Here is a 17,917-nt window from a genome sequence, read left to right on the forward strand (position 1 = left end):
TCTGGGAGCCCCCCCTGAGCATCTGGCTCTGAGGCAGAAACATACCTCAGTGCACTTCCTTTGTCTTTGCGCTCCCTCTTTGATGTGTAAGTCACTGGTGGAGTAAGCTGTGATCGCTTTGATGTTGAACTTCTAGACTTTATTGTTACTAGCATGCCTACAAGGAGAGCTGTCAGTCATGTCGTACATCTGAACAACCATTTTTCTTTACGGCACGTCTTTTTACAAGCATCAATCCTTAAGTACATGTTTTCGCATTTCTGCTGACTACCACACTCTTCGTTGGAGGAGGGCAGTGCTCAAATATAACTACAGCACCCACATCTTCTGTAAACACCCTGAGGCGTCATCAGATGGCTGGTAACCAACCTTCTGCAACAAGAGAAGCCTGAGCGCAAAACATATTTCTAGCAAATGAAAACATTCTCAAAACACTCAAGCCATCTTAACAGTCGAAACGAGGAGTTTAGCCAATATTTCCCCTAAGCAGCCATTGAAATCACACAGAAACTTCCAAGCCACTTTAAAAGGGATTCTGAATGCAACAGCAACAGGGGGCTTAGAAAGTCTGCCAAAACTTTGGGACGTCTTGACTCATATTAAACGACTTTGTTGCTCTGCAGTGGGGGAAACAAAACACTTCTGTTCTACATGATTATGCTTGTGATAGAAACATTGCTTTTGAAATAGATTTCTGCCAATTATTTTGTCAAACGGTATCATTTTCAGAAGGTGCTTGCTATTGTGGATGTAACTTAAGTTACAGGAAGATGGCTTTCTATAATTTTCTGTCTAAGGAGAACATATGGATGTATATCAACATGTGTCCAATTTCTTAAATATATACATGCAAAACAGGCAATGTGCTCATCCTCAAAAAATCTCTGTTGAAAAAGACACGGCTCTAATTTCATTTACCGGCTCCCATCAGATTTACTTTTCAAACTCCTCTATCATTTGTGCAACTGCCGAATATCATCAAACCCCACTGGGAGATTCCACACAAAAAGGAAATAAAGTTAAGGTGCTTACATCACACCATGCTGGTTTATAATGAACTGGTATCTTTCTGAATAAATGTTTCAACGAAACCCAAGTTCTTAGAGATACAGGGTCACAGATGAGGAAGTACAATGATATTTTTCAGGACAGAACTTAGTTTTGTAGTTTTCTTTTATTAAGCTGGCAACACAGGAGATACACTGTTTCTGCTTGTTAAAAAACTGCAAACAATATATTGGGAGAGGCTCAATGTCTTTGGGTTTCTGGCCTGGAATATTTGGTAAGGAATAAAAATACTGTGGTGTGTGATGGTTAAGACTATTCCAGGGCTTCCATTTGTAAGCAACCTCCCTACCCTGACCCTCCTCGGTTTTAACTCAACCATCAAAAAAGGCTTTGGTAAAAAAATAAAAAATAAATAAATAAATAAAGTCAATGCATTAATCACAAAAAAAAAAAAGAAAAAAAAAGGCTTTGGGTTGGAATTTGATAAATAAGGTATGACTAATTTACCAGAACTAAGTCAGGGCATAAATATTAATGAAAGCTTGCTTATTCTTAAATTTATTTAAATAATTGGCAGAAAGTAATTACCTCTTTCTACCTTAAATTTTCACTCCCCAAAGGAACTAATCAGCTGATGAAGGCACCTCTAGCAATTAGGAGTTGAGACAAGGAATAAGGAAACTAGAGTGCATTTGTTTTCTTCCTCCCAGTCTTGGATGAGAAACCAGACCTTTCCTTCCATTTTAAGAGAAACATTTTCACACAATGAGAGAGCTGGAAAAGCTCTTGATGGCTATCAATTTTCCCTAATTTTACAAATGGGGAAAGTGAGCAATTAAGGTAGCCTGACCTGGCAGGAGAACCCATGTCTTCTCCCACCCTACATGGGGGGGGTTCCACCATCCAACACTACTGCCCTGCCCTGGGGACGGATGACTCACATGTCAAATAAGAGTGTTGGACCTCAGAGGTTTCTCGACCAGAATCATCTGGACAGCTTTAACAAATTATCAATACTTGAGACCCACCTCAGACCAATAAAATCAGAGCCTCCAGGAGTGGAGCCTGGGCTGGTGTGTTTCAAAAAGCTCTCTAGACAGTCTAGAGGGCAGACAAGGCTGAGAACTAAGAGACCAGATGACCTCTAAACTCCCTCTTGGGTCTACGGCGGAACATTCATCACTGGTTAGAAAAAATTCTTGGATTTCATTCCCTGCTGTTCATCCATGAGGCCATAAGCAATTCTAAGCCATTACAATTTCTATGTTGGCCGAGCTGTTGTCACTATCTGTATTTATCTAGTTCATTTATATGTTTACTTAGGTATTATCTACCTCTTCCCACGAGAACATACACTCAAAGAGACCAGAGGTGAAGTCTGCTGTGTTTGCTGTTGCCCCCATGGCAACATCACATATGCCACACAATGGGCTATGGCACCGCCATTTTCCAAAGAAGGAGGGGCTGCAGTTGGTGCAGAAGGGGGTCGGCCTTCCTCCACATCAGCCAGAGTAGTTCCACTTTTCTGTGTCACCAGACTAGAATCTAAGTTGCACAAAGGCAGTGTGGTGTCTGTGTCATTCAAACTTCGCCATTCCAGTGCCTGGACGGGGGCAGATACACGCCAGGTGCTTAGGGCCTCAGAAACACCACCTTATAAATAGGAAGCATTCACAACTTGCAGGGCTCTAAAACCTGTACTTTGTTGCTGAAAAAAAAGCAACATAGAAAAGGCATCACTGTTGCCACTGGAGTTGGCCTTGACTTTTGAGGCACAATCCCCAGCCTGCCCCACTGAGTGGTCACAATGGTGGCAAGACCCAGCCCCGGGGCTCACTGAGGGCTAGAAGGCCAGAGCTCCCGGGAAAGGTTTACGCAGAAAAGGAATACAGGGTTGGGAAAGTATCACAGGGGCCTCTCCTGTTTGGATCATTTTGGAGTAACAGACTGGGAGCCTGCCCACTTTTTTCCTACATACTGGTTGATAGAAAGGCCAGAAATAATCAGAAGAATATCTCAAATGTGTTAATAACATCCAAACAATGGCAGAAACTGCTCATGGTGTGCACCTCGCCCACTCTGAAAGGAGATTTCAGTGGCCTCAAAGGAAAGTTTATGCTTCCCTCAATATCACTGACCTTCTGAGCATCCTTTCCTCACTAGTAAGAGGAGAGGGTTAGACCCGAGCAGTAGTTCCCAAACCTGTCAGATCCTCAGTCACCAAGGGGAGCTTTCACAAATTCAAATTCCTTGGCCTCTCCCCAGACCATCGGAATCAGGATCCATATAGGTGGTGATAAGAGACTGGGCCCTTATTTTTTTTAGATGCTTCTCAGCTAACCGTGAAGATCAATGATATTTGGGAACCACTGAAGGGTTGGAGGATTCTGCTGCCCATCTGAGCTCTGACAGGCAAGGGCGAGGTTTCACAGAGGGAGTGAGGAGGACCATCTGAATTGGCAACACCTGAGACACCTTTTAAATACTCACCTTCCTGGGTTGGGAAGACCAGGCTGACAGAATCTGACAGGCTGACAGGGTCTCCCTGGGTGGGACCCAGAAATCTGCCTTTGTAACTCTTTGGGTTATGGGTTGCTCTCCAAAGTTTCAGAGCCACTGCTTAGGCAGGATTTTAGAGCTAACTTATGGCTTATTTGGAAGGGAATCATGTTCACACATAAATAGAAGGATTAACTTTATCCAATTACATTAATGTTTCATTGCGTGTTGCAAAATCTTTGTTTTAAATGGCACGGACTTCATAGAAACTACAAACCTATAAGCTCAAAAGTCTTAAAGCAGCTTTCTCTAGTTAAGCGTGGCAGGCAATTTCTCAGTGCATGTCTTTAAATGCTGATTCATGGATTAAGATACACGATAGGGAGGAAGGTGTCCTTGTTCTATTATAAAAGCACACAGGTGGCGCCTAAACAACGCAGCACACAATAGGCACTTAATAAGTATTTGCTGAAACAACTTTATTTCGTTATTTATACCCAGGGTTCTACCGAAGATTTGACATGAGATAAAGAAAAGAAGAAAAAAACCCAACGACTGCAAAATGAAAATAACATTCTGTGAAAAAGAGAGTATTTCTCATGTGGTGAAAGAATCACACTTCTGGGTGGCGCAGTTTGAAAAACGGTTTGCTTCAATAACTGATCTGAAACTTAACCACAAGTCTTCACTTCTGAACCACTACCTTATTTCTATGATGAAAAGGTTTAAACAGCAGGTTTTCCTGGCTTTTTTTTTATTCCCTTCCTTCTTTTTTCATGTAAAGATGCAATTTAATCTTTCCGGTAGGAACAAGTAAGCACTGTCGTCCTTTAAAATCCTGGTGATTATCTGTCATTAAGATCACCCTGGTTATTCTAGCTCAGCTCAGAAGCCTCGACTACTTGAGCAACGCAAAATTCACGTAAACTTGAATTCTCATCTCTCCCCGTAGCATCAGTAACAAAAGATATTTAAGGAAATAGGAAGGTCAATAATAATTTCTTTGATTCCAATACAGAAACCAGATTGTTTCATAATTGTTTCACACTCGATATACCACTGAAATCTAAGCACACATTTCACTTGTATTATCTATTATCCTAAAAATTACACAAACGAATGCTTATCTACTTTGTGCACTGTTTTAAAGCATAAATGATATAATGTTCTAAAAACCTGTGTAACATATACTGAATTTCTTTGGCAAATCGTATATACTTAAGTGAACAAAATGCTCTACCCCCCTAAGTCTTCAGAAACCAGCGGGTTAATAGTTTTGCATCCATTGAAAAATTGCTTTATTGCCAAAAAGATCTACAATAGTTTACTTCTTTCTAAATGTTTCCCTTTTTTGAAAAAAAAAAAAAAGCTTTAGATTTAAAAAGGGAAAATGCTGGATTTCTCTGATCAAAATGACTGACAATCTCTTTTTAAAAAATATTCGAGGGTATGGGAATAGAATTGAGGTTGAAATTCTAAAAACAAACAACCAAACAACAACAACAAAAAAAAACAAGGATTACCACAAAGGTCATAACTGTTTACTCACAAACCAAATCTCACTTAAATATTTAACTTTAATATGGAGCCAAACAGAATTTTATAAATCAACCTTAAGTTTAAAAAAAAATTCCCTTCCTTCCAAGCAAACTTTTAACATTCATTATCTCTCCCACAGACGCATTTCTAATAACCATGCAAAACAATAAATTACACTTTTGAATCTGATGTAGAAAGTCCCACAGCAATCGAGAAAATAACTTCAACCTTTGACCTTCTCCACTAGCCTGATGGGAAATTCATTGGCACTGTTACCGCTTTTAGCATTCCATGAGAAAGTAACCACTAGAGGGCAGCCTTATTTCAGCTCTGACACACTACTTTGGCGAAACGCACCTCAGAAATGCTTCTAATGTTCCTTTAATTATTTTTTCAATATCTTTGATTTTCTTGGATATTTAATATCAACTTCAGTTCATCCAAGAGTATTTCTAAGTAGGTCAAAGGTCCACTTTCACAAATTACAACGGTAGCACAAAGGCTAGTCATGACGTTCAAAAGATACAGCCTAGCTTATGAATCTTAAAAAATTAAAAACAAAATTTAAACTCTTTTCTCTTTACTACCTGATGGGTTAAGTGCTGAGTCAATCAAAGCACAACTAGGACTCGGGTTGTAGTACAAAAATTCAAGAGGTTCTAGTCAAACTGAAATGTGTTTGAGGAAAAAAATGACCAAGGTTGCTAGAAGGCTGGCTGTGAACAGAATGCAGTTGGAGAGGCACAGCAAAGATTGAGGGAGGGTGTGTGTGTGTGTGTGTGTGTGTGTGTGTGTGTGTGTGTGTGTGTGTGTGTGTGTGTGTGTGTGTGTGTGTGTTCCATACTTAGTCTTCAAATAACTGACAATCTTTCAATCTTTCATATGAAAGATGGATTAAATGTATTGTACACAGCCCCAAAAGAAAGGATCAGAATGAAGGGATTAAAAGTACAAAAGAGAGACTTATGCTTGAAATAAAAAGAATTTTCTTATTCAAGATGGAATAAGCTTCCTCTAACGATAGTGAGCTCCCCATCATAGGAGGTGTTCAAGCATAACCAGACAATTTGCCAGGAACGCTGTGGAGAGGAACCAAATGCCAAGAGGGTGTGTATCTGAATGACATTTTAGGTTTCTGCTCTCCCTGAGACTCTGTGAAATGATGCTTATTTGCTTTCAGGCAAAGACCACTCAATCCAGTTGCCAGAGAAATAAACCCCCATCAAGTGAGAAATGAGCTTTTGCAGATCTATCTACTTGGAAACTTTGACTCTGATTTTCTAAAAGACAACAGATTTCTCAAGAATACGCCCATGATCATGCCCGTTAGCTGTCATGGAAACAACCAGGACAGCACTCACAAGCCCAAGGATTCATGAGTTTTCTACTCCATAAAGGGAGATGAAATTTAGAAGATGCGTTTGTGAATGCTCCCTTTGCCTAAAGCTAAGTGGACCATATAGATAAATGTCTAGCTCGATTCTCTCATAATGGAGTTAGGTTACACAGGTTAGCTGCATTTCATAGTATTCCATATTCTTTAGGAAAGTAATGCTTACATTTCACTCAGATCCTCTTACAACAAGCAGACTTAATGAAAATCGTGGATGAAGAGAGCTAATGGTAAGCAAGTAAGAATAACCCTATTTGTATCAAATTGATTTTATTAAATAGTAATTTAAAGATATTAGGCTCAGCAAAGCATTACATAATTGAATCTATTTTTTTCCCTTATAAATGCCAGAGTTATAATTTCCACTAACTAGAGACAAAGTTATATCCAGGACATTTTCACAGCTTCCTCCAGGGGAGGCAGCGTGAAGACAGTAGAAATTAGGGCTCTAGTCCTCGCTTCACTTGTCAAGCTTGGCTAACCAACATATAACCTCTGTGAGCCTCAGTTTCTTTGACTAAAAACCACGACAGTGTCAGTGACTTCCCAGGGAGGATTAAATGAGACAAGAATGGCTGCAAACCATAAAGCAAAAAACAAATATAGATTAACATCAAACTGCTATTTGTTTATGAAATGCTTAGTAAATTTCAGAGGCAATGAAATCAAAAGCAAAAAATGAAATCGCTGGCAAACCTGGGGAATAGGTTTGACATTAATTTTTATACAAAGATTTTAAAGTCATCATATTTCTTCCTTATATTATGATGAGGGCTAACAAATGCCACTTAGAAAATCCAGAAACAAAAGATTTCAACTGCTTTCTTGCGTTTTGCCTGTTGGCTAATATATGCTAGTATCTGTGTATTTAGACCTCTTATTTCTGGATATAACACTCTGACAAGAAACAGAAAACCCATGATCCATCATGTCACAGACAATACTGACAGATACAAAAATCTTTGATTGCAAATCTCTAAGGCCATGACTCAAGGGCTGGTGTGGAAGGGAGGTATCGTCAGTGGAGGAGCTAGAGGAGGGAGAGAGAACAAGTAAATCATTCCTCAAAGGGTCAATATGTGGTCTTGGAGATAATACCAAATGTGAATTCACACCTGTGTTGTCACTGGTGGACCCCTCCAAATTATTATTATTTTTAAAGCAAAGAAACATAAATGCTAACTCTGAGCATCTAATTATGGTTTCTTAAAATTAATAAACATGAAATATATAGGTTAAGGCAGGTTTGATTTCTTATCAATAAACACTGTGAATAGTTAGAATCCATGCAGAAAATTTCTATGACAAAGTATTCATAGATTTGTTCAACACAAGGGGTTTATTGATCACTAAAATAAGCTGAGAAAATTTTAAGAAAACTCAACTCTACCTCTGCAGATCTAGCTATCTATCTATGTATCTAACCATCCAGTAACTTTTTCTCCCAGTAAATGGTCATTTGTGAATATTATTTTCTTAGGTGCCCCAGAGCAAATTACAAAGTAGCTAGGTGCTACTGCTGATGCTTTGCAATTATCTACTTGCTGACCTCATCCATTTTATTGTGATTCACTTGGCTGGGAGGGAAAGGTTGGGAGAAAAAGGAGTCTAGTAAGAACTATTAATATATTTACTAATGTATCTACTAGATAGTAAAAAAAAAAAAAAACCCTAATATTTAAATCATATATATATTTAAAGGACTAAGTCTGTTTAGAAATTGTATTATTTTATAACTGGGCAGCATTAAAGAAATTATATGGTACTCAATTCAAATCGAGGGCAAAGTGGTTTACTTGAGTATGATAAATTGAAAGTGATGTGATTGAAATATGTAAAATCAAGAGACTACTCATGAAAATGGTGCTTCTAAAATATTCTCTACTTCACAGAAGGTCCGAGCTCCCTCCTCGCCCAGTGGACAAATGGACTCAGAGATCCTTTTTCTTTAAAAGAACTGACCTCTCCTTGCCTGCTAAGCACTCTGGGGGCTGAAATAGCCATTTGAGTTTTCTCTTTCCAAGATCCAGCCATCACCCTCTCCCAATCCTACCCATCAAAGGTCATGAAAATGGAACAAAAATCCCAGCTAAGGGATACCACTGACACAGTACTTAAAATAAGACGAGGGATAAAATTCAAATTTCATTTGGGAAAGAGAAAGCCCAAATTCTTTAAAACTATAAAATCACATTTACTAGAGTTGGAAATACCCCTTATCACCCACATATACAGTATTTTCAAGGCGGTAACATGCCTTGTGTTTGCACGTGGATTGTGCTGAGGGAAGAATCTATGATGGGACAGACATTCCCCTTAAGCCTCCCTTCACTCCCTTAACTCCATTTACATGTACACAGGCTGAGTGCTCCGCTCCTAGGAAGCAAAGGGGGTATAATCTACTAAAACTGATGAAGCGCTCGCATTTCCCTTCAGCACTGGCTGCTGCCTGACATTTGGCCAAAGCACTTTTATGATGAGTGGAACAAGTGCTCCCCTGATTATAAATGTTATCTCTGGCTCTCTCCATTTGCTCAAGAAGCAATCCAAATTGCTTGGAATTCTGTTGTTAATTAAACAAAAACAAAACTGAAGGATGAGACTCGAGTTGCTCAAATGAAGATTTATTACTTCTAAGCATGAGCCCACTTTAAGCCTAAACTTATTTGACAACTAACGCAGAGGAAGGATTTTCTTCTTTGGCGAGTTCAAAAGGCCTGCTTTAATGATGTTTTAAAAACATAAGTAAATCAGCCAACAAAGAGAACGTTTCTCTTTTATGGTGGCTTGTTCTCTCCTCCCCCGGCCACATGCATACACATACCAAAAAACTATATTGTAAAGAGTGTTTCTGTTTTGTATAAAAAACCTAATTACACAAACTCTCTTACATATGGGACCAATTTAACTATTAAAACTGAGAGGCAGTAGGGAAGTATTTTATATGACTCTGGGCCAGTTTTTTTCCCCTTAAATCTGATACGGAAACATTTACAGCATTCTTTATTTTCCCACAAACTATTTTTCTTCAGTTTAAATATGCTCCAAAGCAAGATAATCCCATTAAGACACAGGATATTATGATATTGGGAATGAAATATTCTAATTGTCTAGATGCATTTTATTTCTACACCTCCCCCCCCTCCCCGCCCCCCCCCTCGCAGCTGAGCTTATAGAAAAACTGAATTGCCAGTACATCTGAGTTACTTTTCTCAAAGCACAATACTATGCATCTATTATCTTCTGGCAGCCAGAGGTCACTCCAAGACAAATGTGTGGGCTAGAGCTTTTGGGGGATATGGTGGTGGTGTGATTCCCATGATTATATCACTAAGGGATAGTATGGAACTTCATTTTGTGCTAGAACTACAAAAGCAAAAGCCTATGTACTCAGAAACATCAAAATTAAGTTAAAATATTCAAACGCACTTTCCTTATTGTTCGGTGGTTACTGTTCATTAGGGGAAATAGTATCAGCTTCTCACCCTTCTCCAATCGACGCCAATCATACTAAATAAAATAGATAAGGACTAACCTTGACACCTCCCCAAATCTATTTCACGCCTTAAAGAAAACAACGGAAAATGTCTTAACTACAAAGGCTATCTGAATCGTTTTACTCTTACAGGATTAATGAACCGCTGGAAATAGCATAAAAGTTTTTTTGAGGGGGAGGGGAGGAGCATACGTTTCGTCTACATAAGAAGTCGGTAAGAAAATCTTGAAATCATTTTGGGAAGAAAAAAAAAAGTTAAGTGCTTAAGAAAGTGGAGGTCTCCTACCCTTTCCTTTATCTGTTGCATATTCTAAAAATGATTAAATTTCATTTCCCGCAAGCCACCGGGGAAAAGACAAAAAAATTGTTCTGGGCACGTCGTATAGAAAGATTTCATCTCAAGCTGCTCATCTTAGCGTCCAGTACGTTTCGGCCTGTTAATAATTAATAAAAGAGATGCCACCCAATCTCTAGTGAAGAAAGGCAAAGCTCGGTGATCCGAAAGTAAACCCAGTGCAGATACCGAACTGGTGTCCTTCGTCTAGGATTGCAACAAAACCTCAACCTTAGCAAACGTTTAACGAGCGCCCCGCGCCCGCACGGATGGGCAGAACCCGCAGTACAGTCTGCGTCTGCAAAACTGCTGCGTGTGAGGGGAGCCCTGTCCGCCGCAAACAGATGGGGCTCGAAATCCCCACTCACAGCGGCCGGGTCTGCGGGCAGATTATCGGCCCCGAAGAACCTGCTGGCGCACAAGCCGGCGGAGGGCTGCGGGCTGAGTTTTCTCTCGGGCTGTTTGCGTGTCTCGGCTTGTCCGGACCGCGCAGGCGAGTTGCTGCGCACCTCCAAACTTTGGCTTTCCCATTAGAAATTTCCCTGACTTGCCACGGTTTCTTTCCTCCTCACCTGAGAGAACCTGAAGCCAGTACTCTCTGCAACCAGTCCCCGCTGCCATCCCGCCACCAGCCCGGCAAAAGACTTCGGATTAGGGCGGAAGGCCGGGCGAGGAGGTTTGGCCGCGACTAACCCGCGCCCGTCGGCCCTCGCCGCCGTCTCACCTCCACCACTGCCCGCGAATCCTGTGGGGGGAGGGAGGAGTTGCCTCCCCACATCCATCCACAACGCAAAGTATCAAGTGAGGGTGCGCTGCGGCTGCCGCCCAGGGAGTCTTGGCACGCTCCAGAAGCCCGTCTCGCTCGGGCCTGCGCGCTTTCGGAAGCGGCCGCGGCGGGCACGCAGCGCGGACCGGCCGCACTACCCCTGCAAGCAGCCGCCCGGCCGCTCGGGGCCGCCGGGCGGCGGAGGGGGCGGTGGGGGGGAAGGACGCAAGGCCCGGGGCGCTGACCAGTCCCCAGGGATGACACCGCGCCCGGGCGCACGCTCGGCTCGGCCCGGCCCGGCCGCGGCGCCTTCCCTACGTAGGCCGGAGCTGTCCGGGGTGCGGGCCCTGGGGACCCGTCGCGGGCGCCCCTTGGCTTCCTCCGAGCTCCTCAGACCCTCCCCTCCCTGCCAAAAGCGCGGCGACTCCCAGCAAACTTTCTTCCGGGAGCCCTGCCGGGTGCCAGGCGGACCCGGGCGACTGACAGGAGCCGGAGGGGACAGAAGAGGGGGGTCCAGCCCCTGCGCCTTTGCCCCCGACAGGAGGCAGGCAGATCCCGCGGCCGGGCTCAGGGGGCGCCCTGCAGGGGCCCAAAAAGCCCTGGCGGGGCTCCAGCGCCCAGCCCCGGGCAGTACGTGCGCTCGGGCAGGCGCGCCCACCCCTCCCCCTGCCCGCCCGCCTCCCCGCCCCCCGGAGCAGCCAGCCCACCCGGCCCCGGCGGGGCGCCCGGGCTCACCTTTCATCGCTGCGATCACAAAATACATCATTTAAGCCGCGGTGCGGAGAGCGCAGGGAGAGCGGATGGTCCGACCCCGGAGCCCCCTCTGCCGCCGCCGCCGCGCCGCCGCCGCCTGAGCCACAGCAGCAGCTGCCGCAGCTGCCCGTCCGCCGAGAGCCATCCCGAGCCATAAGAGGCTCCATGTGACCGGCTGACATCACGGCCGCCGCTCTGTTTACACCGCGCCCCTCCGCTTCCTCCCCGGGCGGGAGGCGGGCGGCGCGAGGCGGGGGCGCCCCAGCGCCGCGCCCCGCCCCGCCCCCCCGGGCAGGTGAGCGCGGCGGCGGCGGCGGCGCCGGCAGCTCCCGGGCGCACCCGCGCTGGCGCTGCCCTCCCGCGCCCCCGGCCCGCACCCGGGCCCCCGGCCTTCTGCTCGCCTCCCTGGGCACCTGTGGCCGCCCGGGCGCTTTCTGCGTGCAGCGCCCGGAATATCGCGCGTCTACTTTCTCTCGCACCCCTTGGGCTAGAGGGGCGCAACCCGACGCTACTTTCCTGCTCTCTTTCCGGATCTCCCAGGGGTGATAACTGTGCCAACTCGTTGGCGGAAAAGAGGGGTTTGTTCCGTCTGGCGGGGGGGGTGGTGTTGTAGTCACCCTCACTTCCAATTTCCCAGATCGCCCCAGCTTTATTCGGAAGGTAGAGCCCCCTCCGGGGCTGTGGAGAACGCAGTCCTCCGGACTGCTCGGGGAGTGGAGGAAGCGCCTCCTCAGTAAGAGCCTGGGAGGCTCGGCCTGGGAAGGAGGAACTCCGCCCACCCAGACGATGATATTTCTCATTACACCGACACCTAAGGTCCTGGTTTACACCTCGCCCTTCCCCCAGGACCACTGATACCTGGAAGGAGAGCAGAAAACTCTGTGTGAATCACCTAAATGAACTCGTCGCCAGCCGATTTGAGCCACTAATTTCCCAGGCTCTTCCATATCCACCATTCTCTCCAGAGAACCCATCACAAGTGGAAAAGGTTCTAGTTGTCATACCCTAAAAATGAGATGTTGTGGTACTTTGACAGGAAAAACAAAAAACAAAAAACTAACAGCAACAAAAAAGCAAACAACCTCTAAAGGTCAACTTTGTGAATTTTAACTTGCAGCTAAGACCTAATTCCTTCCATACTTAATCCTTTTTACTGGTCTTGTGGAAACTTAAATCATGATATTATTATCAGATGAATCTCTTTACTATGAATTTCAGATGCTACATACCCATAGTCTGTGTTATTTAAAATTTCGGCAGGCTTGTCAACAGTATTGAGTGTAGCAGAAAAAATTATCAAAAGCCAAGTTTGTTACCTACTCCAGTTCCTTCACACAATTTCAACTCTGCTTTCTTTTCTGATGGTCTGTGTCTCCATTTACAACTCAAATATTAGATGGTTATTAGTTGTTGCATTCATGGTAGTTAAACAAGGAGAGTCCTAACATTTTTTCCCATATAACTGAGTTGTCCTTGACTCTGAGTTGGGCCATAATTTAAAACACATGCAGACAATCAACACTGGAAAAACTAGGATTCATACACTCCCACCCCCGCATCCCCCTTCAAGGCAAAATTTACAGAGCGCTCTGATTTAGAAGGTCAAAAAAAAATTCATCATACATTAAATCAAGCTGTAGCTTTATAAAAGTTTGACTTCAACTAAAGTCATCCTAACACAGTTTTTTTTCTTTAGAGTTTTTCCCAAATAAAACCACAAAAATAAGAAATCCTAAAAGCGTGGAGTCAAGATCTACCCATGTTAACTCAGCTGTGCAGCCATAGCGAAGTGGACAAGGGTTTCAAATGAATCAACCATACCCACTGTGATGTTTATAATGATGAAATTAAGTCACACCACGTTCCCATGATGCAACTGCATCTCCCAGTGAGGCAACACCCCTCAGTTACACTGACACTATACTTCATATTTGGTTCTTGATTTCCCTCGTCCTAACGACTTTAACAAGGATGGGTAATGCCAAGCTGTCCTGTTGGTAGGTCCTGGATACGATTTTCTTTCCTTTGTATTGTTGAAGGATGGAAAAACATCAGAGAGTGCGTGCTCATAGGGGTGTTTGTCCACACTCGCTGCAAACGAATCCAGATACACCACTCTGAAAATTCAGTGTTACTTTAAAACAGCATGCTGCTTTAGAAAATAATGCTTTGAAAATGACCAAATCCATTTGGTCTGCCTGTCAGACATCTGACTCCAAGGTAAATAGTCTTACATTACTAGTAATTGGTATTTATTTCCAGACCATTTCAAATGAAATCGGTAATCGGGAATGACATGTAACATGACATGTGCTCCTGCAATTACAAGAAGAATCATTCATCCTATAGATATGTCCCCAATAGAAATACATTCTCACAATACTTATTTGAAATATTTACACATTTATTCAACAAAGACATTTCCAGGATAATGTAATATTGACCTTGCCCTTTAGAAATGTATTCCATTCTCACCCTGCAACTAATGAGCAACAGAATTTCAGATATTAAGTTGTAACCTTCCTGTGTGGCTAGATGCTATCTGTAATACATGCCTCTACTAAATGTATTCTTTTATTTTCAACACAGCTTTTAACCCAGGGTATATTAGTGTTCTTTATATTAACACAAAGCTCTCGTGAAACTTCAAAAGTAAAAATGAGAGGTTTTTAAAAACCTCTTGAAATACAACTTTTCTACAGAGTTATACGTCCTCAACCAAGTAAATCAGTCAGGAATGAAAGGATCTGTATTTCCCTTCAATACTACTAAACTGGAGCCAAAAAAGATGCACATTTCAGTGCAAAATTTTACCAGCTAAATATTAAAATGCAGGAATAATTATTTGGATTCCATTAAATACACACTCCTGGAGTGCCTGCTATGGGGGAAAAACAGTGTTAAGCAGTATACTCTTCCCATCTGAAAAATTTTTACCAAGCGTTCTGAAAAAAAAAAACCCCATAAATAGAATATTGCTTACATGAAGATAATTACACAGGATGGGAACTCTTTACCATGAATGGGATTATATCATACATGCATTCTCAAGTCAAATATTTCTGTTGGCTAATCTCAGAAAAAGAAGGCACACGCTGCATACTTAAAACACATGTAATTCAACTCGGAGTCCTCTAGAGAAAGCCCCACATGGTGTCCCTATGTACTGGGTTTCACACTGGATCTGTTACTCAGCAAGGAATTGGAGGGACATGACCGATGTCAGGTTGTTCCAAAATGCCTATGAGGAAAGCCTGCTGGATTTCTGCAGGGGTCTAGACTGGAGTATAATCAGTAAATTGGTGTCTGTCTTCCCACTTTCAGAGGTTAAATAAAGAAATGATCCTTGACTTTAGGAAAGTACATTTGGCTTTCTACCAAACGGAATCTGATCTCACGGTATACCACACCAACTCACACACTGAGTGCTACTGGGGAGAATGGCAAAACAATGGGTTGACAAACTTTTCCAGAATCGGCAAGTGGCTCACAGTACAAAGATGTTTTCAAAGTTGGCTGATGCACGTGAGAGGGAGCATTTTGGCTCTGAGGTTCTGTCTCGCCTCGGCCCTGATTCTCGTTTTCCAGTGTGTGGCAGCTTGCTAATTCAACTAACTTCTTCCTACCTGAACAAGAAAGGGATCAGTGAAAGGTTAATGTGGTCCTAGGCAGCTTGATTCAGCTGAATCCTTAGCCTCCATGGCATTGTGATCTGTAGGAGTTGGGCCATTCAGGCCGACATAAAGCCAGGGGACTGGGTCTCCTACAGACCAAACAGGGTCAGACTTAGAGAGTTCTGAGCAAGACTGCTTGGGAAGCTCCAGAGTAGACACAAACTTGCCTACAGTAGATCACAGCCTTGCTTAGTTTTGAGTCTGGAAGGAGCCAATGTCTCATAAAGAAACATTTATAAATGGAATAATACTGGTAAGACCAAGGTGACAGAGGGGTCCCCCTATTTATGTGTGTTAAGGGGGAGGGGATGAACAGATTAATATAACCTGTTTTATTCATGATTTTAAAGCAAATATAGATGCCATATTTAAATGTACATGTATGTATGCACATACATAGTCCATGAAATATAGTGAAATGAATGATATTTTGATAGCAAGAGACATCTTCAATTTTACACACACACTCACACACACATACATATTTCACTTTACCAAGCACATTTACTGAATACTTATTATGCTCCTGGCCCTATACTGGAGAATCAAACAAGAACAAGACAATAGCTCTGATCTTGAGAAGCTCCCTAATCAGCTGACCTTGGCTCTGAAAACTCTATATAGAAGTCAGTTCCCTGAGTCTGAACTTTCCTAAAGAAAGGCAGTGTCTGGTCGGTCACCCATTGAAAAGATGTTTGTACAGCACTTCACCCCTCACAGTTGATAGATGGCTGCAAATCATTAGTGTGGCTGTTAGTGTAATGGGATGTTAGAGGTGAAAGAATTGGCTGCATTGAGACAATGGTGAAGGGATTCTGAGTTTCTGGAACCACATATCTCATACATCTATTAGGAAATTCAAGAACTGGCAGATGTGTTGTAACCATCACAAGGAGGGAAAGGGTAAAGTTCACAGGCATTCAGACCCAAGCAACCCCCACAGAAATAGGTAGGTGGGAGGTGCCTCACTACATACACACCTGCCAAGGCGGCAAGGAAGGAGACTCACCTCAGAGGCCAGAGGAACTGCCATCCCTGGTGTTCCCATGAGATGTCCTCACCCCACTCCTACAGCTGGCAGTGGAACAGGCATTCGGGAAATGATGATTTTCATTTATTTTATTGAAGTATAGTTGATTTACAATGTGTTAATTTCTGCCGTACAGCAAAGTGATTCAGTCATATATATGTGTATATATATAGAGAGATACACAATATATATTCTTTTTCATATTCTTTTCCATTATGGTTTATTACAGGATATTGAATATAGTTCCCTGTGCTATAAAGTAGGGCCTTGTTGTTTATCTATTCTATGTATAATAATTTGCATCTGCTAATCCCAAACTCCCAATCCATCCCTCCTCCACCCCTTTGCCCCTTGGCAACTGCAAATCTGTTCTCTATCTGTGTCTGCTTCTATTTTGTAGATAAGTTCATTTGTTTCATATTTTAGATTCCACATGTAAGTGATATTGTATTTTTGTCTTTCTCTGTCTGACTTACTTCACTTAGTATGATAATCTCTAGGTCCATCCATGTTGCTGCAAATGACATTATTTCATTCTTTTTTATGGCTGAGTAATAGTCCATCGTATATATATACACCACACCTTCTTTATCCATTCATCTGTTGATTGACATTTAGGTTGTTTCTGTGTCTTGGCTGTTGTAAAGAGCATAGGAAATGATGTTTCTCTTCTTCTTTTCTTTTTTAAGTTAAAGGAATATGGGTAGCAGAAGTGAACTCAGAACCTGGAACCCCGGGTTCAAATTTCACACTTGTCACTAGCGTTCTACGTCACCTTGGGCAAGTTATTTCCCCTCTCAGGCCATCAGGCCCCTGACCTGTAGAATGAAGAAATGGGAACAGACCTCAAAGGGTTCCTGCAACTCAAACATCCCGTGACTACTTTCAGGACCATGTCCTAGCCCCTTCTCAGAAACACCTTCATCCCTTCCTTTTTGGGGCACCATGTCCACTTCCTTCTCCAAGGAGCCTTCCTTGTTTCACTGAACCCCACGGTAGGGTACCATGAGCTCTGGCATTAGACAAAACTGGGCTCCAAACCAACCTTCATCCTACTCACTAGTTAAATGATCTTGAGAAAAGCTTTGTTTCCTCATATGTGAAAGAAGGATAGTAGAACCTTGTAGGCACACTGGGAGGATTATATGAAACAATTTAAAGAAAGGACACAGCGATTATCTCTTAGTAGACTTACAAGTGGAAATACCATCACCATTCCCACATTGTTATACACGCAGGTCCTGTGCCTGGCAAAAATTATTGACCTTAATAAAGATGTGTTGACATGATTATCAGCATGCACTTTTGATAAGCTTTCTACAATTTTGAAATGTGTGTGTGTGTGTGTGTGTGTGTAGCAAGCATTTATTAAGTACCTGCTAGGTACTGGGAATACAAAGCTGAATAAATATTAAATTACCCCTT

At 42.8% G+C, this 17,917-nt stretch overlaps 1 protein-coding gene across 14 annotated transcripts in view; it reads right to left on the reverse strand.

Annotated features, from left to right (window-relative positions):
- RORA (RAR related orphan receptor A) overlaps positions 1-17,917 on the reverse strand; it is a 729,602-nt gene that overhangs the window by 94,007 nt on the left and 617,678 nt on the right. For 2 of the 14 annotated variants that reach the window (XM_082388124.1, XM_082388115.1), the window contains exon 1: positions 10,842-11,720. The exons of 3 other annotated variants lie outside the window; for them this stretch is intronic. In XM_082388124.1, coding sequence (XP_082244250.1) covers positions 10,842-11,051 — 210 coding nt within the window. In that variant the 5' untranslated portion in view covers positions 11,052-11,720. Of the gene's footprint in view, positions 1-10,841; positions 11,724-11,770; positions 12,128-17,917 lie in introns of those variants that run through there. 9 more of the 14 variants (XM_082388126.1, XM_082388125.1, XM_082388119.1 and 6 more) reach the window with 8 other exon arrangements.

The sequence above is a fragment of the Balaenoptera borealis genome (genome assembly GCF_965194805.1).
Source record: "Balaenoptera borealis genome assembly, chromosome: 3".
Taxonomy (NCBI): Eukaryota; Metazoa; Chordata; class Mammalia; order Artiodactyla; family Balaenopteridae; genus Balaenoptera; species Balaenoptera borealis.